The 25,498-nt window shown below is 38.8% G+C and overlaps 1 protein-coding gene across 4 annotated transcripts in view; it reads right to left on the reverse strand.

Moving 5' to 3' along the window:
* The window catches only part of Dop1a (DOP1 leucine zipper like protein A), a 71,451-nt gene that overhangs the window by 44,267 nt on the left and 1,686 nt on the right, over window positions 1-25,498 (reverse strand). For 3 of the 4 annotated variants that reach the window (XM_090338511.1, XM_090338509.1, XM_090338512.1), the window contains exons 2-8: window positions 13,730-13,923; window positions 11,774-11,955; window positions 9,688-9,858; window positions 7,738-7,927; window positions 5,674-5,772; window positions 1,859-1,958; window positions 1,024-1,133 (exon numbers count right to left, since the gene is read on the reverse strand). In XM_090338511.1, coding sequence (XP_090194637.1) covers window positions 1,024-1,133; window positions 1,859-1,958; window positions 5,674-5,772; window positions 7,738-7,927; window positions 9,688-9,858; window positions 11,774-11,955; window positions 13,730-13,867 — 990 coding nt within the window. In that variant the 5' untranslated portion in view covers window positions 13,868-13,923. The remainder of the gene's footprint in view (window positions 1-1,023; window positions 1,134-1,858; window positions 1,959-5,673; window positions 5,773-7,737; window positions 7,928-9,687; window positions 9,859-11,773; window positions 11,956-13,729; window positions 13,924-25,498) is intronic. The other variant, XM_090338510.1, reaches the window with a different exon arrangement.

Here is a 25,498-nt window from a genome sequence, read left to right on the forward strand (position 1 = left end):
AGCAATTACTTCTTTACCTAGTGACTAAAAACTCAATGTAACCTGGGCATGGTGGCTCACCCCTATAATCCTAGCAACGCAGGAGGCTGAGATATGAGGAGCGAGGTTCAAAGCCAGCTCAGGCACAAAAGTCTGTGAGATTTTTATCTCCAATTGACCACTAGAAAACCAGAAGTAGTGCTGTAGCTCAAGGGGTAGGGTAGTAGCCTTGAGCTCAACAACAATGCCTTGGCCCAAAGTTTAAGTCCCACAACCGACAAAAAAAAAAACCAAAAAAAACCCCACAAAAACAACTCAGTGTACTCTTTCACTTAAAAATGTTCTAGATAGCATGTATTTATTAACTTACTTTGAAACAATTTGAATATAACTGAAGTAAAAATGGTATGAAATAAACTACGGGCCATTTTAACACTTCCATTGCAATAGCAATTTTACCACAGTTAAATTATTTGGATAGCCCAAATTTTCCTGGAGCTTTATAGGCAACAGTATAGTTCTTGGTCTTCTTTTGGAAAAGCTCCAACTTTCATAGTCAGACAAGTGAGAACTCTGTTTTAATGAAGTCATAAAGACAGCAAATAAAAAATATGTATCTTGTACAGTGCGTGGCTAACACCTATAGTCCTAGCAATCCAAGAGGCTGAGATTTGAGAATGATTATTTCAAAGCCAGCCAGGCAGTAAAGTCTGTGAGATTCTTTTCTCCAGTTAATTACCAAAAGCTGAAATGGAGGTGTGGTTCAAATGGTAAAATTTAAAGCAGACCAACTTTAGTCATGACAGCTCAGGGACAGCTGAGTTCAAACCCTAGGATAGGCACACATACAAAAATATTGCTGTATTTCTTTGGGAATCAGACTTCAGATTACTTATTTTATTATAGCCATTTTCCTGTTATTATTCTTAGGAAATTTTGAGTTTGTCTCCACTCCTTTAAGACAAGTCATGTTAAGGTAGGACTTTTGCTTTATACTTTTAAGTACTAGTGATATGAAAACACAGAATAACAAAAACACATTACCTGAACCAATAATTCTTTTGAAAAGGTAGTGAAATAGTATGTGGCATGTTCTTCAGGATTACTGTGTCTTGTGCTCCTGGGTCCTACGATAGCACCGTTGTTATCAAAACCTCCATGGAAACAAATCACAGAATGAATTAAAATGAAGCTCTCAAAACTATTATCCGCTCAATACCAAAACAGCAAATATCTCAAAAACAGCACTAAACACTTACCAATTAGTAGCCCATTCAATGTCAGCAAAAGAGATCATTTTAGATAGTTTAATAAGGGGAAACCAATTCAATACATAAGTATCATAGTATTCTTCCAGAGATATCCAGGTCTTTTGTCTTCTTTTCTCCAGTCTCACTAGTGAAATGACTGAAGACTCAGACCACTGAACTTAAGTGTCCTGTCACTTTAGGTACTAAGGAGTTGTGAGGACAGGCCAAACATTTGAAAAAAGTAGGGAAGAAAGAAGTGTGCACAGCTGCATTGCTGCCTGACTGTAGACTGCTCTAGTGCATGACTGAGATGCTTCCTAGTCTTAATTTCCTTGATTACAGGAACACTTTGGAAATTTGTTATTATTTTCATTTTGGTACTTACAGCACAACAATTTCAGCACGTGAGAGGGACAATTATCTTTGTCAAAGGGAACATGACCTTGAGGGTTTAAATAGCCTTTTGGACTAAGAAGCATATGAAATTTATTCACATAATTTACCAATACTTTTTATTTTTATTGTCCATTTACATTTCACTAAAGACATATATAAAATTTGATAATAGTTATGATACCAATGATCCCTCCATTTATTCCCAACCACGAGCATATACATCTGATATTTACCCAGAAGCCATGCATACAGTCTCCGGTTCAGGGACATATCTCTCCGCAGTACCACGTGCAGCGCTGCTGACAAGATCCTGATCATGTCTGGTCTCGTGGCCTGGAAAAGTTAGGAATGTGGTTGTACTTAAAGCACCTACAAAGCATGCCACTGTATTTTCTCTTAGAAATAAATGCTGAAAATGCTCAGAATATTAGGGTACAAAAGTTATTTTCACCAACATGGTTTCATTTGATTTTCCAAATGCAGGGAATTAGTACTTCCATTTTACAGATGAGAAAATAGGAAGAAAATCAGGTCACATGACTGTCTGGATTTATAGTTGACAGTGTAACTGAATTAGTTAACAGCCAATATCTGACCTAAAACAAGGAAATTAAAGACAAGATTGGAGATGCTAGAAAAGTATGTCATTAATCTTTCACATTCACTGTCAATATACAATAAGCTAGAAAACCACCATCTTCATTAGTTCTGAGGCTTTTTTCTTTTAGAAATCCTACTTGGGTACTTGTAAGATGGGTGTCAGTGACTCGTGTTATAAACCAAGCTATTTCTCTGCAGATTGCAGCGTGAAATCAACCTGGGCAGAAGAGTCTATTAGATTTATCTCAAATTAACCAGCAAAATGCTGGAAGTGGAGCTTTGGTTCAAGTGATAAAATGATGGCCATAAGCAAAAAAGCTAAGGGACAGTACCTAGGCCCTGAGTTCAACACCCAGCATTCTTTCTCTTTCTCTCTCTCTGGGGGAAAAGATATGACATTGACCAAGATGCACTGTCTTATAAATTGCTTTGTTAAATGGCAACTTCCTTTGTACAATGAAAGACAATTAAAAAAAATCTCAGTTGCTGCCCTGAAAAATGGTTTCCCTCATTTGTCATAATCTGTAGAGAACTTGGGCTCTGCTAGCAGAGATTTGCAATAGAGCAAAACCTTGATATATAAGGCCATATAGTATGAAGCTAATTGAAAGGACCTCCAGGATATTGAAACAAAAGCCATATAATGAATGATTGTTGTCCTTAATGTACTATGTTATCTCTCATCTCTTTTGCTGTCCCTTGGTTATATCATATTGTTACAGTATCTCACTTTGTTATCTAATATATTGGATATATTTGTATTTGGTTATTTGAAATAGGATAGGGAAGGGGGGGAAACAAGATGAGGGGTTGGGTGGGGGGGAGGGTAATGGGGACCAAGACATGTGAAAGGGTATCAATGTATGTGAATTAATGCACCTTCTATCTGGCAAATATCATGTAACCCTTTTATTAATTACAAAAACTATTTTAAAAAATTCTACTCATATATTTCAACATATATAACCTCCCCCCTGGCAAAACTATGTAAAGTACCTTTTTGGTCCAATCATTTAAGTTTAATATATTCAATTTTCTCTATCACTTAAATCAATTCATTTTTTTCCCCATAACCTTAATTAGGTTTTTGTTGGTTGTTGGTTTTTGCCAGTCCTGGGGTCTGAACTCAGGGCTAATGCTCTACCACTTGAGTCACAGCACCACTTACGGCTTTTCTATGTATGTGGTAGAGCGGAATCAAACCCGGGTCTTCGTGTATGCTAGGCATGTACTTTACCACTAGGCCAAACTCCTATTTAAAAATAATTAAAAATCTGCTCCTGAGCTTCTTTTGCTCAAGGCTAGCATTCTTCCACTGTCAGCTAAAACTCTATGTCCAGCTTCTTTCCTTGCTTGGGCTGGCTTTGAACTGAGGGCCTCAGATATCAGCCTCCTGAGGAGCTAGGGTTAGAGGTGTGAGCCACCAGCACCCAGCTGAGAAAGCTTTTTTCTATGCTTGTTGATAGTCAGAGAGGAATTCATCCAAATCAGAAAAAACCGAGATGCTGCAGAACACAGATCACCATGATGAATATATTCACTCCTATGAACACAAATGCCTATACAATATTCAAAGTATGGTTGCCAGACTCCTGAAAACGATGTGATCAAATTTCAGAAGGCCTACAGGGCAAAATCAGCTATACATATGCATAAAATAATCAACTATGCATATTTGTAACAATTCCTTTGTGTGCTAACAGTTTCCTAATCAGGCAATTAGTAGGTAAAATGGTTGGTACTTAATTATGAAAAGAAGCAAAAGAGCAGTGGCACCCACTGTACCAGTAATCATTGCATTATTACTGCCATGTTTTTGGAAAATAAAAAATACACAATAAAAAATGGGTTATGGATGTAAACTAGTGAGGGCTGGTAGATTAGTATGTTAGGCCATAGGTAAGACCCCCAGCACTAAAAAGAAAAGAAAATTAAAGCCAGTTTTAAAATTCTTTGAGAATATTGAGGAAACAGCAAAAAAGTGTCATTCAAGGTCCATCACTGAAGACATGCCTTTGTTTCTGTGTAATTAAATAGCAAGTACACTTACACACATCTGATACGCAAGTATAATGATGGTTGTCTCAAGGAAAATCACTTCTGCCGATCATTGGAGGTATGAGCTTAACAGCCAACTTTTTGACAAAAGGCTATTTCTGTCTGAAAGAATGATCAACTGGAACTATGACTACTCAAACTTTGATATTTGGAAGTCATTTTTTTTATAAGCAAGATATATTGCTACTTCAAGGCAACAGCATGCTACAAATGATAAAATTTGAGATTTCAATAGAAAACAAGAATACGGGAAAACTTAATTTTTGTTAAAGTTGTATTTTTTGAAGTGTACTGGGCTTGAAAGCTTCCCAATATTTACTACTGAAACCAGCAGTATTTGTAATAAATGTTCAACATTGTATAATGGAATAGGGCCACATGTGAAAAACCTAAACTGAGTAAGCTAGTTAATAACTGATCAAGATGTTACAATGCATATATAAGTATAATGCAGGAAAGACCAAGCGGAAAAATCAAGCCGATAGTGTGTGTGAAGACTGGAATTCAAATTCCATTATACTCTGTCTCTCTTCCTCCCTCCCTCCCTGTCTCTCTCCCCCTCTCTCTGTCTCTTTCTCTTGTTCTCTCTCCCTCCCTCCAAAAAAAAGGCAGAATAATGCCCCTTCATTAAAGATGACAAGGTCAAAATAGAAACTGAAGTGGTTTGGGTCCTATTTAGGAACAATACAGGCAATCAAATGGAAAAAAATCTTCCAACTGTTATGGAAATACAGCAAAAAGTTGAATACAGTAAAAATAAAATTAGGCAGTCAATGAAAATTCACTATAGATTTGTACTGACAGTCACTATGAAAATCCAAGTAATAGTATTTTCTGCTAACCCCTTTTTGGAAATAAATTTAGTTTTTCAAGATTAAAATTCTCTGCATCTTGTTTTTGGCAAGTATTTGTTTCACTTATGCTTGAAACTGCTCTTCCACTAATAAACTTAAGTTCCACTAATAAATACTTCATTCATTGTCAAATCTATAATAAAGGTACCAACAAGTGTCACAGTAAATATTTAACTCTCAAATGAGAGCCAGCTCTGCTAAGATTCTGGCCTGTTCCTGCAATCCCCAAAGGAACACGAGACAGATTCAAGTTCATGGGGAGGCCCCTCCTCAGCAGTTCTGGCTTGCCCTGAGTTAGCCATCAGCACCTGTTGCTTTTTATAAACATGAATTTTCAAACATATGAAAGAATCTGACCATATTCTTTGCAAGTGGGTAAGTCATTTTCATTCAAAGTTATTGCAAATTCTAGTTCTCAAAAGGGAACCTGTTCTTCATATGCAGAATAATTCAACATAAGAGCTTTAAAAAATAACCATGCACCATAAATCTGACTTTCCCTGAGTGACTCCCATGACCACGTCAGCACTGTTTACCTGGCTCATGTGGAACGGAAAGCAGAAGAGTATGAGGTCCAGTGTGCTCCTCTGTACAAGTACGCTCGAGTCCTGTACTGAAGTACTGACTGCTTCCACCTGAAATGAGACAGCCTTTTTAACAGGGGTCTATCATGGTGGCAAAATTTGAAATCGCAACAATTTTTCATTTCCTCTAATAAATAAAACCATGCTTCCAAAAGTCAAAGAACTCTAAAAACACTTTTTTTGGGGGGTGTTACTCCATACTCTGTGGAGGTTTCTGATGACTCTTCACCATCAGCCCTGGGAAAAACCACCTGCTCCTAACTGCTCCACACTGGGTAGAAGCCTAGCCTACTGTCTATTAAATGATGGCTGAGGTGGTGCTGTCATACAACAGAGAAATGGACAACCATATAAAGAAACCGCTGATACAAAAGCATGGAATGATCTCAAAATATGTTATATGTGGTAAAGTGTACTTAAAGACTAGTTGCATAATGATTCAACTTATATAACATTGTGAAAAAGTAAAATGAGAGATGGGCCGGGAGTGTGGCCTAGTAGTAAAGTGCTCCTGGGTACAGACATACACTGAAAAAAGCCAAAGTGGTGCTGCGGCTCAAGTGGTAGAACGCTAGCTCTGAGAAAGCCCAAGGACAGTGCCCAGGCCCTGAGTTCAAGCCCCAGGACTGGCAAAAAAAAAAAATCCAAAAAGCAAAAAACCCTCAAACCCATGTTTTCAAAATCCTGATAACTGAGCAAGGACTGAGGAAGTGTGGTGAGAAAAGGACACACAACTAGCTGGGTGGGTGGCTCATGTCTGTAATCCTAGCTACTCAGGAGGCTGACATCTGAGGATCTCGGTTCAAAGCAAGGCTGGGCATTAAAGACTGAGAGACTCATCTCTAATTAATCACTAGAAAATGGGAAGTGGGCTGTGGATCAAGGGATAGGGCGGTAGCCTTGAGCTGAAGAGCTCAGGGACAGTGCCCAGGCCCAGAGTTTAAGCCCCATGACACACACACAAAAGACACACAACTTTCTGGGATAATGTAACCCGCTGAACCTTGGCTGTATGTACTTGTCAGGATTCATAAAACTGTTCATGTAAGATGTAGGTTAATTTAGAGAATGAAAAATCAGACTTCAATAAATCTAATCAAAGCTCTATGTGAAATGCCAGTCTTGCCATTATTCCATGGAGAAAAAAATTATTATTAAACAAATAAAATTTTCAAAGTGTCCCGAGGTTTATTTTGAATCCTTCATTCATTTTAAGTGTACAGTACTGGAAACATACTTTTCTTCTATCTTTATCCTGAAATTAAAAAGGAAAGTGTAAGTGTATAAAAATCTAACTTACTATGTTGTGGTCCTGGAGTTTTAACTCAGGGCCTGTACAGTGTCCCTGAGCTTACTTCTGCCGGGGCTGGCCTTTTTTTTTTTTTTGCAAGTCTTGGTTCTTCAACTTGGGGCCTGAATACTGTCCTTAGGCTTTCTCAAGGCTAGAGCTCCACCACTTGAGACAGAGCCTCTTCCGACTTTTTTCTATGTATGTGGTACTGAGGAGTTGAATGGGGGTGGGGGCGGAAGGAGGGTCTTAGTGCATGCTAGACAAGCACTCTACCATTAGGCCAAACTCCCGGCCTGGGCTGGCTTTGAATTGCAATCCTCAGATCTCTGCATCTTGAGTGATCAGGATTGCAGATGTGAGCCATGGGCAAAAGTGTAACGCCTTTTTTATTAACAGTGTCTGGCTTGGTCTTATATCTTGTCACATATATTCTCCATGGAATTTAGCACACATCTTTCTTACAAAGAAAGCAGCAAAAAGAAGTTTCACTTTGTAATAATAAATGTGGCTGTGTGAACAATGTGCTAATCCATCAACACAGCAATTTATTAATTTGCTTGAAAAAGATAACAGATAATAGACATTAAGTAATTTCCTCTTTGTGAAAAAATTAAGCTTTTAATGACTATTTATTTTTTTCTATTTGTTGATTAAAAAAAATCACACTATCCTCACATTCATCTGGAAACCTGGCTCTAAATTAGTATTCGTGACATGAGACCTACCATTAGCTCAATGTCACTGCCAATGATATAAAGCTGATCTTCCATAGAGAGCTTCCTATTCAGGTGAGCAAGAACATAGGTGATTCCAGGTAGACGTACAGCAGGACTGGTGAGGAGACTACCCCACAGAGCACTGTAGAACGCTGACTGGTCAACGGCAGCAGCAACCTTTTCCAACAACGTGTTTGTTCTTCAGTACAAAATATAGTGGCATAAGAAAGAAAACATTTATTGTTATACTGACAGTAAAATAAAAGGCCTGTAATCATCCATCTTGTAGTTATATGCTGAACCCTGAAATAAGCAAGCAGTAATAAAGGGAGAATGTACAGTCAAATGCCTGGTCCATTACTTATTAACTGTGGACTTTGGGGAAATCACTTAACCTTTCAATTCTGTCTGCTCACTCATAAAATGAAAAGAACCACCACCAAAACATCACTATCTAACATCACTGTGCTATTTATCTGTTTTAATAAAATGCCACGATACACATATTAAGTTAATAGTAATCTTATCTATCATGTATTTCACTGGCTTTCTACAAAATCTTAAGACATTTGTAAGAGCTTGTTTTTGGAATCATCATTATATAGTTCACAATAACTACAATGAAACAGACTTGTGAGAAACAATGTATTAAATTTTAGTACAGTGCATCAAAAGAGAATTTGATGCAATTAACTCGTGATTTAATACTAATTTCTTCTGAACTCAATTTATCTATACATTAAAATAGTACATTTATAAAATCTTTTACAGAACTTGTAGTCAAAGGTCATTATTCAATTTCTATGTTAATCTCTGAATTGTAACTATTTAAAAAGTGGTGGTGATTCTATATGTCACTTAAGTGAATAGCTTTAGAAAAATTGATTTATAAGCTAAATATAATTTCATAAAACTCTGTGGCACTGAAGATTGTTGGCCCTTAGCTTTTCTGCTGGAGGCTGGTGCTCTACTACTTGAGCCATAGCTCCATTTCTGGCTTTTCCCAATTAATTGGAGAAAAGAGTCTCAAGAAATTTTCTGCATAAAAATCTTTGTTCAAACTGTGAACTTCAGATTTTAGCCTTTTGAGTAGCTAGGATTACAGGTGTGAGCCACAGTCACCCTGCTACATTTCTAAAATTTTATGCAAATAAATATTATTAAAAGAAAATGATAAGCTTTGAGGACAAATTATCTTTTTTTAAGGTAGCCAATAAAAATAAGTGAATAGGTTGTTACTACCTTGTGGAAACAGGTGTGATACAATAAAGTAACTTAATAAACTAAATTTAAATCAGTAAGTTTATTCAGGAAGTAAATTTAACATTGCCTGCTTTTGGTATCAAACAATTTTTTTCCATAAAAATATCAGCAATGACATAAGATTGATATAGATACCTAACACCACCAAGCACTGCCTGTAGTTTAAAAAATAACTGGAGTGCTGGTGGCTCACACCTATAATGCTAGCTACTCAGAAGGCTGAGATCTGAGGATCGGGGTTTGAAGCCAGGCCAGTTAGGAAAAGTTCTTGAGATTATCTATAATTCACCACCAAAAAGCTGTAAGTGGAGTGCTAGAATGTTATCCTTGGGCAAAAGAACCCCTTGGACTGAGTTTAAGCCCCAGGACTAGCACGCGCACACACACGCACGCGCACACACACGCACGCGCACACACGCACGCGCACACACGCACGCGCGCACACACACACACACACACACACACACACACACACACACACAAAAGGACTTCAAAAAGGATCAGATCATTTTCTTTTGAAAGTCCAAATATTAAAAGTACCAGATCCACAGTGAAATACTGTACTTGATATTAGTAAGTTAAAAATAATTCATTTTAGAGATGCTAAAATATATTTCAGAGATGCTAAAATATATTTAAGGCTGCCTTCGAGCAAATCATGATGTGGTTACATTGTGGTAACAAACATCACATTACCTCTCATAGTACTCTGATCCCTCTTCTAATCCAGGAAGAATACCAGTTAACAATCCTTGTAGACCAGGTTTCAGTGTTTTACCCAAAGGTAAGTAATATATCTCATATAAACTGAGCAGTGTTGGTTTCACAGACATAGCAGCATTTGCAAGAAGAGGAAATAATCCAGAGCTATGTTAAAAAAAGATAAAAGAATCAAAATAGTAAGTAACAAGATCTTAATCCATATGTGATTATGTATATAAAGTCCTTTAACTTTTGAATAAATTACACTGATTAACTAAAGTGATTCCTGTATGTACTAACTTCTATATTCACTGAGCTGGTATTCTCACCTGCCTTAAGTTTCATACTGTAAATCAGCACTACTTAGGCTCTTTCACAAAACCCTCATAGTTCACAACCTATTCCTTGCCCTGTAACTGACACCATAATACAGCTTATTATGAACCTTGCTGGAGCTATTCTTAATTTTTTTGTTTTTTCTTTTCAAGGCTAGTGCTCTACCACTTGAGTTATAGCTCTACATTTGGGTTTTCTGGTCTTAATTGGAAATAAGAATCTCAGTCTTTCTTGCCTGGGTTGGCTTTCAACCATATTCTTCAGATCTGAGCCTCCTGAACTGCTCCATAAAGGAGAACACGATCATATTTTCAATACCTTGTTGCAACAAATACTACCTTGAAGTAGTTTTTCTCAGTAAAACTTCTCACATTGAGTTTTCTGCTGCCAATGCACTTTTAGCATCTTTTAAGATTTGGTTACTGTGCAGGTGTGGTGGCTCATGCTTGTAATCCTAGTTACTTAGGAGGCTGAGATCTGAGGATCAAGGTTCAAAGCCAGCCCAGTCATAAAAGGACCTGAGACTCATCTCGAATTAACCTCAAGCAAAGGAGAAGTGGGGCTTGGCTAAAGGGTAGGTCTTGAGCTGAGGAGCTCGGGGACAGCGCCCAGGCCCAGGGGTAAGGTGGCAGCCTTGAGCTAAAGAGCTCAGAGACAGCGCCCAGGCCCAGGGATAGGGTGGTGGCCTTGAGCTGAAGAGCTCAGGGACAGTGCCCATGCAGAGGGGTAGAGTGGTAGCCTAGAGCTGAAGAGCTCAGGAAGAGCACCCAGGCCTACTTTAAGCCCCATGACCTACCAAAAAAAAAAAGATTTGGCTACTGGCTATTTGTAGCCTACAGCCACTAATCAATTTTACTGTATCCTCTACTCTAGCAATACTGAAGGATTCCTTGCTCATTCCTTTCAGAAGCTCTTTTCAGTATTCAGGCCTTTGTACTCAGATATGACTCCTGCTCCTGTACTTACATCCTCTTTGTATGTCTGAGTGATTCCTAAACTTTCAGTCTCTGCATGCATCATTTCCTTGAGAAGACTGTCCCCTAACTAGATTAGGTTCACATCTGATATTCTGATAGAATTTAATACTGTTTTATTAGAATAGTTACTGTTTATAAATACTAGAAACCAAGAAACGAGGGCTGTCTTTTATTTCTGCATTCAAGTTCCTAGCACCATATTCTATACTGATCAAGTGCTTGACACTGACTTGAGACTCCTGCTCCTAGTTTATGTAAAGAACAGAAATTATCTTTAATCTCCTACTGTTCCGGCTAATTCTAGGTAAAGAGTGAACTAATGTCATAGCCACAGTTTCTGTGTCTTTCCAGCCATGCTGCTATGGGCACAAGGCTTTGGTGATCCAAAGCAATAGGGTGTAGAAGTGTGACTCTGACGATAGATCACTAGTCTAGCAAGGCCAGGCTGGGTTCGAAGCCCAGCATCATCAAAGAAAAGCAGGGGTATAAATGATAGGAAGCTAGTGACAAGACCCAGGGCAGAGATAATGCTTAGACCAGAAACTGATAGTTAAGGTGCAGAGAAATGTCTCAGAAGAATACTAGACAGTTACTGAGCATTTACCACACACAACATTGCTCTGAAAACCTCTGTGAGGCTTGAACTCAGGGCCTGAGCACCATCCTGAGCCTCTTTGTGGCCAAGGCTAGCGTACACCTTGTGGTGGTGGTATTTTATGTCTCATGTGTGGGTAAGTTGACAGGATGGACAGTGCGCGTGCTCTTACCTGTATAAAAACAGGTCTTTGGCCAGGCGCTTGGGCCCGATGATCTTGAAGATGATCTCGTACGTCTCCAGGGCCTTGCGATGCACGCCCCCGGGCAGGGCTGGGTGCAGACACTGCGCTAGGCGTTTGCCTACCGTCAGCTTCCTGGGAACTACCTGATATTTGGCATTGTTTTGTAAAACCTAGAATTTTGTGTAATTGAGAAAAAAATGTTTTATTTCCATGTTCTGTCACAGTGTAAGAATTATCACTATAAACTTGTTTTTGTCAGGTACAGGTACTAATGTCTTACTCAAAATTAAAACTTAGAAAATTTAAAAGTATTAGCCTGTTTATTAAAACACACTGATAACATATTAGAAATATATATATGTAAATTTTATTTTTGATCAGTCATGGGGCTTGAACTCTGGGCCTGGGTGCTGCACCTAAGCTCTTCAGCTCAAGGCTACCACCCTAGCCCTTGAGTGTGCCACTTCCGATTTTCTAGTGGTTAATTGGAGATAAGAGTCTCATGGACTTTAGTGCCCAGGCTGGCTTTGAATCGTAATCCTCAGATCTCAGCCTTCTGAGTAGCTAGGCTTACAGGTGTGAGCCACCACGCCCAGCTTTAGAAATGTATTTTTAATGAGAAAATTATTTTGCAAAACAAATTTATTGTGAGAAGCGCTGTTTGAGATCTTTGCAAATGTTTACTATCTGACATAAACTAGATGGAATGTCAAGTGCTTCAAGCACATACAGATTAATGGATATAAAATGACTGCCTAAGCCTGTATAGTAGAAACAGTAGCACTAATCTCCTAGTCAAAGGCTGGAGGTGTGGCTCAAAGAGTAAAGCACTTGCCCACAAAGTGATGAGTTCAAGCCCAAGTACCACCAAAAGAAAGAGTATTTAGGAGCCAGGAGCTTGGCCTAATGGTAGAATGCTTGTCTAGCATGCACAAAAACCCGGGTTTGATTCTTCAGTACCACATGCATAGAAAAAAGCTGGAAGAGGTGCTATGACTCAAGTGGTAGAGTGTTAGCCTTGAGGAAAAGCCCAAGGACAGTGCTCAGGCCCTGAGTTCAAGCCCCAGGACTGGGGAAAATAAAAGGGTATTTAGAATATCTTCAACAAATATATTTAAAACTCGCCTTGGTAATGACATCTAATGTATACTTTTGAAAATAACAAAGACCCCCTGAAGAGGATCAAAATGGGCACCAGGTTCATGTATGTAATCCTAAATATTGAGTAAAGTGAGACCTGGTGAACTGAGCTGCGCAACCAGCCAAAACATAAAAGTCTTTGAGTCTCTATATCAATGAAACAGCAAGAAGCTAGATGGGAGGCATGGCTTGAGTAGTGAACTGCCAGTCATAAGCAAGAAAGCCAAATGAGCATGAGGTCCTGAGTTCAATTCTTGGTCCTATTACAGAAGCATATTTGTGTGCACATCACACACAGAGTCAAAAGGAAAAGCTAAGAGAGACCTATTAAAAACTATGGCTAACACCAGTCATATCACAAAGGGCATTCACAGTCAATCTTCAAGGCCCATGTGAATACAGAGCTGCTCTGGAAAAAGCACCACACTGTAACTAAGGGTTTCCTGGATATAAAGTGTTTTCTTTCTGCTATCTACCTGTCATTTTCAAAAGACATAATAGTTACTGATTTCCATTTACAATTTTTCAAGAACTATAGGAATTTCTGATATTCAATTATTAGGCCCAGAGTTAGCATAATGGTTTCCCATCTTGTTTTTATAGCTAATAACCAAGCACTGTTGTTTCTTGGACTCCGAACTTGTACGGTGTCTCAGTGTGTTGGCATGCAACTCATGAAATAAAATAGTTAAAAGAAGTAACCTAAGGATTGCTTTTTTACATTTTTACTTTAAGATTTAAAGAAATCTTAGGCTAAATGAATTTCTGATTATACTCTTCTTATAAAGGGCGAGACAAACATACCTTGTTAAGTTTTCCAAGTGCTGATATCAAATCTGCCCATTCACTGGAGTACTCAAAGTTCTTTAGTGCCTTGTCAATTGCGGCGACGTAGTTCCTGTACTTGGGGTCACTCAGTAGCTCCAGCTCCTCCGTGTTCATCCTCCCCCACACGGTGTCCACTAGAGGCCAGTGCCAAAGTCATGCAAAACCATTACCTGCAACAGAGCATGCCAGAGGGACCAAGTTACAAAGTGAGGTTCTGACATGGATTCATATGGTCTTAATACAGAGGTGATGGCTAGCTTTAAAGTGTTTAAGCCAGAAGCTGTCAAAATTCTGATCAGCTAATACAGGGGATGCTCAAAGTAGTTGAAGACTTTTCCAAAGAGAACACTTGTACATTCCTTCTTAGAAACTGAGAAATGGCCTTTCCTTTTCAAAAAAGAAATAATGTTTCTGACATGTATATTGAGAGAACATTTCTGATACATACTCATTTACTTCATTTTGTTTCTAAAATTTAGTGGCACTGGTTCACTTAATGGAAGCATTAAGGGCACAGGAGAGCAAAAAAATAAAAAACCAGAAAAAATGGCCTATTTTGAAGATCACTTTTTAAGTAGTAAGTGGGCATCTAATAGGAAGGGACATGAGATATTTATTTGGAATCAATTTTGGAGTGAAATCAACAAGAATATGTAGTTTAAAATACATCCACAGGATACGGTTAAAACCATCAACACAGCCGTGTTCACTGCAGTACTATTTACCCTACCTAACTAAAGTAGGCGCCAGCCCAGATGCCCCTCAATGGATGAATCGAAAAAATGTGGTATATATACACAACCGAATTTTACTCATCCTTTAGGAAGAACGGTAATATCATTTGTAAAGAAATGGAAAGACCTGGAAAAAATTAAGAAAAGTTGAATAAGTCCAGAGATTTAGAAGCTGCATATTTTCCCTTATATGTGGAAGCTAGAAATTAACTTACAAACATATAAATACATTGGACGATATGCAAGTGTATACAAATGTATTAACTGAAATATGGTAGATTTAAGGGAGAACTCAAATAGTGTAATTCCTTAGAAAGGCAAAGTCACAGTTCAACAAAATAAACACCAGAAAATGAGTACTTGAAAGGGGGAGGGGGTACATGAAGACCTGTGTGAGAGAGAGAGATTGTAGTAAAAATTCAGTGTTATCTTCTACAAAGAAAAGGTGAGTTGAGAAAGATGGTTAAGAATGTTGAAAAGTCTGACACTGATGATGCGATGTATTTATAAACTGCTTTGTTAAATGTACACGTCCTTTGTACAACTTGATAAAAAGTATGTACACAGATTATTTGATGTTCCTTTAAAAAAATTATGCCTAACTCTAGCCCATGAGCTTTGTGACTCAATTTTAAGGTAAAGAATAAGGCTGAAGAGAGTAAGAGTCCATCGCTCACTCCTGCTTTCTTCTCTGAGATGAATCCTGGGGCAAGCAGCTGGCACGTAAGGACACTGAAGGTGGTGCTCCGTGGAAGGTTCCTGGGCTAGGGGAGCAGAAGCTTTTTGATACAGTCTGTGAGTGAGTCATCTTAGAAACCAAGTCTCCATCCTCAGCCAGTCCCCGACTTCAGGACCAACTGACAACTTGTTTATCAATTCATAAAAGACCCCATATCAGAACTATTCCTAGGTAAGCCTGTCAAATTCATGTCCTAAAGGAAGTTTCCTGTATTAGGCTATCAAGTTTAGGGGTAGTATGACATAGCAATAGAAAATAGAAACAAAAGGATTTATTAGGGCCCAACTTAAAATTTACCAATGTATTTTCTTCATTTCTTTTGTATCCTGATATCTAACTGTCCACACCTTTCCCTAGAGCTAGGTTCACAAAATCCAGGAATGGTTTTCACGGGCATTATTACCATATCATGATGGTACAACTATCTTCTCCACTAGTGGCATAACAGATACCCATGTACAAAAATGAGTCATTCCTTAATTCATACAATACATACATACAATTCATACATAAAATGGATTGCAGATTTAAATATAACTAGAATGATAAAATTCTTAGAAAATGCAGTAAATCTTCAGGAAGTAGGAGTGGCAATGCCTCTGAAAAATAGTATAAAAACATAAGCAATCAAAGAAAATAGGTAGATGATTGGGTTTCATTCAAGCTGTTTTTGGTGGTACTGGGCTTTGAACACAGGCCTCAGTGCTCGAAAAGGCCACTGAGTCTACCACTTGAGCCAAACCTCCAGCCCTGGGACGGCCTTCAGTGACCCATCAGCTCCCAGTCTCTCAAGAAGCAAGGATTATAGTATGAGACATTAGCACCCAGCAAAATTAAATATTCTGTGCTCCAAAGGACATAACTGCAAAAGTGAAAAGGGCCAGGTGCTGGTGGCTCATGCTTTTAATCCTAATGTACATCCATCCTACTTAGGATGATGAGATCTGAGGATCTTAGGTTAGCCAATGCAGGACTATCTGCAGTACTGTAACTGAACTGGTAAAGCTCTAGCCTGGAGTGAAAAAGCTAAAGTGCTCAGGCATAGAGTTCAAGCCCCAGTATCTGTACATGATTTTGTTTATATATATATATATATATATATATATATATATATATATATATATATATATATATATAATTCACATTCCTATTATTCACATTTCCATCCTATCTGGGCAAAACTTAGAAAACCATCCATTATTCCTGACTAGCTCTACTTAGCCCCACAGATGCCATTCCCTGTTTCTCTTTGTCATTTACAGCTTTCCTGTGAAATGATGCTTGGAATGTTGATCCTTGTCTTGGTACTTTGCAATTCCACTCCTGCTTTGGCTTGCTCTTTACCTGGTATGTCTTCTAACATTTAGAAATATAGTTCACTTTATGCTACAATATTTAAAATGCACAGATACATTATGTTTCTGAAAGCTTCACCACATTCCTAAACACAAAATTCACTACCTTAACAGAGTATAGCACCACAGTGTTAAGTGTGTTCACACTGTCGTACAATTGGCCTCCAAGAATTTTTTGCCTAGTAAAATTCTGCATCAGTTATGACTCCTCCCTTCCCAGATCTTGAAAATTGTTAATTTTCTGTTTACAGGATTTTGTTTCTGTAAAGGTGACAGAAAAGTTTGTTAGAAAAGAAATACAACAGAGGAGAGCATTGCCATAGATGTACCACACAAAGACAGAACTTCAGCCCAAATCAGTCATCTTGGCTGCCTTCGTCCTTACAGAGTGGGGCCTTAGGTGACAATTAGATGGCTCACTGAATAATCCAGGCTTATTTTCTCATTCTTTCCTCAGGCAGCTTTTGGTTTATCAGCTTACCCTGCCCTCTACAAGTTTGATAGGCTGCAATTCCCTGATGACTCCTTTTTCTACTGACTTGTACAAGTTTTGGGTGGGAATGGTAGGTAGGGTGTACGCCTGTTAGACAGACATGACTGGATTAGAAATGCTTTTTATTCAACCTGTTTCCAGCCATGCATGAATGTGGGTGAAAACCCTATAATTTAACATTCAGAAGAAGGTGCGCCGGGAGAGGAACTCAACTGTTTTTGCACTTTATTTGCTGATTTTTAACTTAACATTTCTTTAATCTACATAGAGGTAATTTGAACTATAGACTTAATGTTCAAACCCACTGGGATCCATGCAACGGGTACATGAGAAAAAAGCACACTTCATTCTTCTCCCAGGCTTACATCAGTATTGCAGCTTGGCAGTCCAGTCATCTAACTCCTTGCTGCAGAGTAAATCACAGTCCAGAACATAACCTGGGAGTGTGTTCAAAATTCACATCCTCAGGCTCTACCTGAAGATGGATACCTGATGCTGCACTCAAGAGCAAGCATGGTGGTGTCTGTCGTCTTCAGCTTCAGCTCTGCCCACTGGCTGGCACTATGGATAATCTACAGGACTTGTCAGAACTCACTCTCCTCCAAGTTCTTCAGTAACCTCACAGTCTCTAAGTTACACTGCTTTTTGTGCACCTTCCTACTTTAAAGCCCCAATGGCACTTACTCTCCGCTCCCCCCAAGCTTTGGTGCCAGAACCTGCAGCCCTCAGTGTAGGAATGTACAGACAGGGCTTCAGTATAATTGACAGCCAGCGGATCCTGTGCTAGAGAACCAAGGTAGTCAGACAATAGGAATTAGGTAAGTTCCTGTTCACAGGAATCTGACTTTATATACCTCATAAGTGAAGCTATGTAATATTTATTTTTATTTTTTTGCCAGTTCTGGGGCTTGAACTCAGTGCTTGAGCACTGTCCTTGGACTTTCTGAAGGCTAGAGCTCTACCACTTGAGCCACAGCACCATCTCCAGCTTTTTCTATGTATGTGGTACTGAGGGATTGAATGCCCCCCGCCCCGGGGTCAGTCTTCCTGCATGCCAGGCAATCACTCTACCACTAGGTCAAACTCTGGTGCCAGCATTTGTCTTTTTAACTGGCTTATTTCACTTAGCATAATGTCCTTAAGATTCATTCATGTTGTGTCAGAATTTCCTTCTTTCCCAAAGCTGGATAGTCCTACGTGTTTCTTATACATCATGTGTACACACATTCAGATTGTTTCCACCTTTTGACTATTCCGCTATTCTGGATATATAACCAGAATAGGATTGCTGGATCACAGGATTATTTGGGGGGAGGAACTGTCCTGTTTTACATAGCAGCTCTTATCATTTTAAATTCCTGTCAATAGCACACAAGGGTTCCGGCATCTGTACTGTTGTTTTCTAGGGTTTTGTTTGTACAGAGGTCATTCTAATTTCCATTGTTATATTATTGGTTGAAAATTTAACAACAATAAATATCTCGGATACAGATGTGACTTTGGAATATTTCTTTTCATGCCACTTTGCCTTTTCACTATTGATAGTGTCCTTTGATACACAGAAAACTTTGTTTTCTTTAATTTCATTTGCCTAGTTTTGATTGCCTGCAATTTCCCAAAACCCAAGCTCAATGTTCTGAAGCCTTTGTCCAAGATTTTATGGTGTTAGATCTCTGTTATATTCAGCAAGAAGATTTGTGCATGTCAGGTCTGGTTTCATTCTCCTACATGTTCCTAGCACTTATCTGTTCAGAACGTCACTCTTTTCCTATTGGGTTATCTCAGCATTTGCAGGGAAGCCATTTGATTACATTTGAGGACTCTTATTCCAATGAGCTGTTTGTGTTTATGCCAGTTTGTTTACCACAGCTTTCTAATCTGTTTGAAAGATGTTGATCAACACATATTAGTTGCACAAGAGGGGATTCACTGTAATAATTCCACCATGTATACACTGTACTCCTAGAACCCTCCATCACTCTATCCCTCTTAAGACAAGCTTCACAGGCTCCAATGTTCTACTTTTACTCATGCATAACCTATCACCCTTGCCATTACCCCTCCTTGCACACTGGTTTAAGCCTCCCAACATAGCCTATTTCCCATTGTTCTATGCATATTAATACATAAAAAGGTTTTTTAAATCATATTTCATATGGGTATATAATTTAATAACATTTACCCCCTCTATTGCTCCCTCCCTGTCCTCTCAGCATCAGTAAAGTTTGTGTCTAACTTCATGCCTAGATAATGTATTGTGATATTATTGTGCATGTATTCTCATATTTATATACATCTCTGTATGTAAGTACATATGTCTAGCTACATCATTTTATGTATGTAACCTTATATACACATGCACATTCAATTTTTTTGAGTTTAGCTTATTCAACACAATGGTGCTCACATTCCTGAAAATGTCAAAGTGATTTTTTGATAGTGTTTCACATAAAAGTAATCAAAGATTGGCTAAGTCCCAACTTGGCAACATGGTCTGGTTAACACTTCTCATCCTACCATTCAGGTCTCCGATCTATCCCCCTCAAGGCATCTTCTCTGACCATTCCTTCTTGTCTCTGAATACATCCGACTTGTCTGTGAATACTTCTCACATTATACATTATACTCACATTAACGCAGAACTTACAGTGCTCTATTGTAACTCCCAGGGGCTATGATGACTCTTATCATTTTAATTTTCATATCCCTAGATCCTCACAAAGTGCTTTACTCATAATGAATAATCAATAAACATTATAAAAATTGAATGATAACATAATAAGCTCAGCTGGTAAAAAAGAACACATAAAGTTTACATGTTCATTCAAAAAGCATGGTACAGAACAGGGCTTATAATGCTATTATTTACATCAGAGGATATTATACATATACATAGGCACACATGCACACACATATCTTAAAAAGAATACACAAAGAAATGGACTTTCCAGTTTCAAGCAAACGTCCAGCTGCCTGAGCTCTAGACAACCCCGAATGCAATCTCACAGGAAACTCAAGCTAGAACTTCACAGCCCAATAACTCCCTTGCCCAATAACTCCCCTGCCCAATAACTCCCCTGCCCTTTCTGGTAGGATCTGTGAGATAGAATTTTAAAACATTATAGTCAGAAATGTATCATGCATAATATCTAAGACAAGTTTAAATAGTACTTTTCCTTGGTTAACAACTTCTCCAACTTAAAAGACATAGTACTAACCAGAAGTGATCACATCACATAGAACAAGTAACACAACATGACAATCAGTCTTGGAGCATGATGCTGGTGGGTCATGTTGTTTGTGGAGCAGGGTACCTGAAGACAGCCTTTCATTAAAATGGCAGATACCATAAAAATAATTACATGGCTAGAACCCCATCTTTCAGACTCAAAGCTGAACTTACAGTTGGTAGAAGTCTTAAATCTATTTCCTATAAAATGACTTAAAGCCTATCTTCATTTTTTAAATTTAATTTTTCATTTATTGTGTGTCATGGGGTCTGAACTCGGCCAGGACGCTGTCCCTGAGCCCTTCAGCTCAAGGCTACCACTACCCCTGGGCCTGGGCATTGTCCCTGAGCTCTTCAACTCAAGGCTACTGCCCTACCCTTGAGCCAAGCTCCACATCCCGTTTTCTAGAGGTAATCTGGAGATGGGAGTCTTGGGTCCTTTTGTGCCCTAACCCAGCTGGCTTTGAACCTTGATCCTCAGATCTCAGCCTTCTGGGTCGTAAGGGTTACAGGCATGAGCCACCATGCCCAGCTAAAGACTATCTTTATAACTAACAATATTTTACTTTTACTGGGAGGAGGAAAATTTTTCTTCAGGAATTTTTTTAAGGGCCAGGAGTGTGGCCCAGTGGTAGAGGGCTTGCCTATCATGCACAAAGCCCTAAGTTTGATTCCTTGGTACCACATACACAGAAAAAGCCAGAAGTGGCACTGTGGCTCAAGTGGTAGAGCATGAGCCTTGAGAATGTCCAAGGACGCGCTCAGGCCCTGAGTTCAAGCCCCAGGACTGGCAAAAAAAATTTAAGTGAGACATATACATAGCTAGTCATGAGTATATGTGTAGAAAAGACACTGTTCCAAGCTGGGCTCAGTAGCTCACACCTGTAATCCTAGCTACTCGGAGGCTGAGATCTGAAGATTGAGATTCAAACTCAGCCCAGGCATTAAACAATGTGAGACTCTTATCTCTAAGTAATCACTAGAAAATGAAAAGTAGGGCTGTGATAGCCTTGAGCTGAAGAACTTAGGAACAGTGGCCAGGCCCAGAGTTCAAGCCCCACAAAACAAACAAAAACACCCCTGTTTCAGTTATTCTATGTGAAGCAAAGTAACAAGCATGACTAGTGATCTGAGATCACACTTAGGTATACAGAGCACTCTAGGAAAGTTATTTGGAAAATGTGATGAAAACAACAAATATCCTACTGATTTTGGACAGCTAATTTTTATAGCTCTCTTATCACACCATCAGAAACAATGCAGGTGTGTTGACCTGGCTAATTCAAAGGATAGACTGCCATGCTTTGTAGTTTTTCTGATTACTAAGTTGTCATTCCTCAATACGGTTTATCCACACTGTCTCTATACTACTGTTTTATTGTACAGAAGAAAAACAAGAAAGAACCCAGTTGTTTTGGAAAGGGTCTCACGAAACTGATTGTATATATTCCAAATGGCTCGACTTCCAATTTGGAACCTCAAATCAGAACCTTAGAGTAATCGCAGCCTATCTTTGGGGAACAGTAAATTATTGTGTGTTTTGACTGTTATCACCACTTACATTGTTTTCCATGTACAGGTGAATTTATCTGAGCTCTTTGGTCATGAACCTAATAGGTTTATAATCTAGATACACCATTATAATCATACATCCTTATAATCTAGATACATCTTTAACACAGCAACTGAAAATGTAAGATGTGTTTTGAGACATACAAAGGAAAGGCAAAGAACTTATTTTCCTGCTGGTTCACAGGAAACTCCTTCCATAAGATAAGAGAATGTGTCATTCTTTTTCCCAGAGGAAAAAGGCTAAAAATGTCCTTGGCAGGATGAAAATATAAAAACATAACTATATAAAACTGAAGTGACAATAGAAGTGGATTACCTAACTCTTACAGAAGCATTCAGATAAACATTAACATTTTATCATTCCAGTACTAACAGTCATTGCTGATTCTATTTTTTAGATTTAAGCTTTTTCCTTTCAATTAGGTTTACCTGAAAGATAATATCTAAATAATGATATGATGCTGTTTTATTTATAAAAGTAACATTAGGGACACTTTAGAAAAAGACACTTATTTGATTCAATAGTATTGGATTTACTCTACTGTAGTTTTAGAGTTAGCTCTAGTACACTTCTACATGACAACTGAAGCTTTATTTCCCGATTGAAATCTAGATTGATCCAGTCCCTCTCCCGGAAAGACTGGGCTAAGTGTCTTGTAATCAAGTGAGCAATACTTACACCTTCTTCCTGCTCTTCCAGTTTCTGACTGTACCTAGATGAAAGTTTGCTGCCAGCAAAGTATCAACACTGAAATTCTGATGAGTCTCCTTTTAAGCAGAGGGCATCCAGTTCTCTTTATAGAACTATGTGTAGTTAGAAACCAAGAATGTTGTTTTATTTTCCTGTTTTTTGGTTGGCTTTGGGGCTTGGACTCAGGGTCTGGGTGCTGTCCTTGAGCTCTTCATTTCAAGGCTACTGCCCTACCCTTGAGCCACAGTGCCACTATGGGATTTCTAGTGGTTAATTGGAGATAAGACTCTCATGGTCTTTAGTACCCAGGCTGGCTTTGAACTGAGATCCTAGGATCTCAGCCTCCTGAGTAGCCAGGATGACAGGCGTGAACCACCGCACCAGCTGTTTTTCTTGTTTTGATCTACATGTCTACCTTTTGTTTATGGCAAGGGTTACCATGTTTTAACATATTTATTTTCTTTAAAAGTTTAATAATCACACTGATGTAAAGAAATGATATATGGGAAATATGCAGGTAAGGCCAAAATTTTGCTGATGATGTAAGTTTCAGAAAAAAGACATCAATCCATCTGATCAATAAGTGTTTGCTATGGCTTAGCCATCAGAGTGCAGAGGATCTTAACACACAGGAAGGTCAGAAAGGAGAAATTAAAATGAGGTGATCAGAACTGGACTCACAGACAAGGCAGAATTTGAACTGGCATGTAGAAAGAATTCTGAGAGGTGAGTGACAGCATAACCCCATATTGATTTTGTTAAAGACCACTGAAACATACTGCAAAATAGGTGCATACTGTATGAAAATTTTTCCTTAATCAATGTAATACTATCATTGACCTACAAAAAGAAAGGCTATTGAAACTTCAGACTCAGCTTGGGTAAGAGGAAGAATGAACAGAAAAGGGGAGCCAGGTGCTGGTGGCTCACATCTGTAACCCTAGCTTTTCAGAGATTAGGAAAGTTGTGGTTAGTGGATAATATGGGCAAAAAGTTAGTGAGATCCCATCTCAACAGGAAAAGCTAGGGAATATAAATAGGAAAATCACAGTCTGGAGGATCCAGCAGATATGGGTCAAAATCAAGATCCTTTCTCAAAAATATCAGAGCAAAAGGGCTCAAAGTGGTGGAAAGCCTGCCTAGCAAGTTTGGAACCCTGAGTTCAAAGCTCAGTACTACCAAGATAAGCAAAGGGAAATCACTTCTCCTTAAACACAAAAATAAAATAAATAAAACCAAACTAGGAGCTGGTGGCGTGAGCCTGTATTTCTAGCTACTCAGGATGTTGGGGTCTGGAGGATCAAGGTTCAAAACTAGCTCTAGTAGAAAAGTCCTCCAGATTCCATCTCTAAAATAACCAGCAAAAAACTAGGCTTAAGGTACAACTCAAGTGGTAGACTGCAGGATGAACAAGCTTGAGGACCTGAGTTCAAACCCTAGTAACCAGCAAAAAATATAAAGCAGAAAGACACGGGAATTAAGCTATTTTAAAGGGTTCTGCAGTATACCTGTGCCAGCTGATGTGGTATGGGTAGGAAGCATCCCAAAGGGCTCCCACATCTGAAGGTGTGGTCTTCAGATGGTGGGGGGAGCCTTCGTGGGTGGGGCAGAATTGAAGGAAGTGGATTCCTGGGGAGCTCTAGGGCTTGTATCTTGTCCTCAGTGTCTGTCTGTCTCAGCCTCCTGTCTACCACAGCCTTCTGCTGCCAGGCTATTCTGCCTTACCACACTGAGTTCTGAGACAACACAGCCAAGGAATATGGAGGGACACCTTGAACCCTCTCTTCCTCCTCTTTAGTAATGCCAAATGTTTTGTTTTTGCCAGTCCTGGGGACTGAACTCAAGGCCTGAGCACTGTTCTTGGGTTTTCTCAAGGCTCTATCACTTGAACTACAATACCACTTCCAGGTTTTTCTGTATATGGTAACTAGGAATCTCCCAAGTCTTAGTGCATACTAGGCAAGCACTCTACCACTAGGCCAAACTCCCAGCCCCAGTAATGCCAAATATTTTATCACAGTGACAAATTGCATTCAACACTTAGATACTGTTGTTTGCACTTTAGAAATAACTGTCTCAGAATGTACTTGAACTCTTAACTACTTTTGATGACCTAGTTAACATTATATGCTTATGAAATATTGGGTACATTTCAGATAGCACATAGTTTAAAGAACTCATAACTAGAAGGGGTAATCGTCATCACAAAAGTAATGTCATTATCAAAAAGTCTTCACTTTCTGGACTTTTAAAATACCATGCTGAATAAAATCAATGAGGACTATAAACTCAAAGTATGAATTAATTCTACTTCAAAAAAAGCATCATGAGACTAGGAAGCTATCCTATTGTAAGTGGACAGTAAAGACTCACAGGAGATGTGTATATCCCTAATACTGATGTGTCACTAAGAAACAGTAATTTTTTTGGGGTGGGGTGAATCATGGGGCGTGAACTCTGGGCCTGGGAGTTGGCTCTGAGCTCTTCAGCTTAAGGATACTGCCCTACCCTTTGAGTCACAACCCCACTTCCCGCTTTTTAGTGACTAACTGGAGATAAGAGTCTCAAGTTCTTTCATTCCTGAGGTGGCTTTGAATCTCGATCCTCAGATCTCAGCCTCCTGAGTAGCTAGGATTACAGACGTGAGCCATTGCGCCTGGCTAGGAACAGTAATTCTTTTGTTTGATGTTCTAACAAATGGAATTTGAGTTTAAAATGGACTGGGCTCAAGTATAGCAATTTTCAAATTTTATTCCAAGAGATGCAAATAAGTTAGCTATAAGAAAACAGGCTCTCTGGCTAGGTAAACTTGGAAAATGCTATGGAACCTACTTCAGAAGCTTACTATATAGAGATATAGATATGTGTGTGTAAGCACAGTCTTAACTTTTGAGGACTCCTGTCTTTGTAAGAAAAATGCTTATGTCAAAAG

This window comes from Megascapheus bottae, chromosome 8 (assembly GCF_031878675.1).
Source record: "Megascapheus bottae isolate mThoBot1 chromosome 8, mThoBot2.hap1, whole genome shotgun sequence".
NCBI lineage: Eukaryota > Metazoa > Chordata > Mammalia > Rodentia > Geomyidae > Megascapheus > Megascapheus bottae.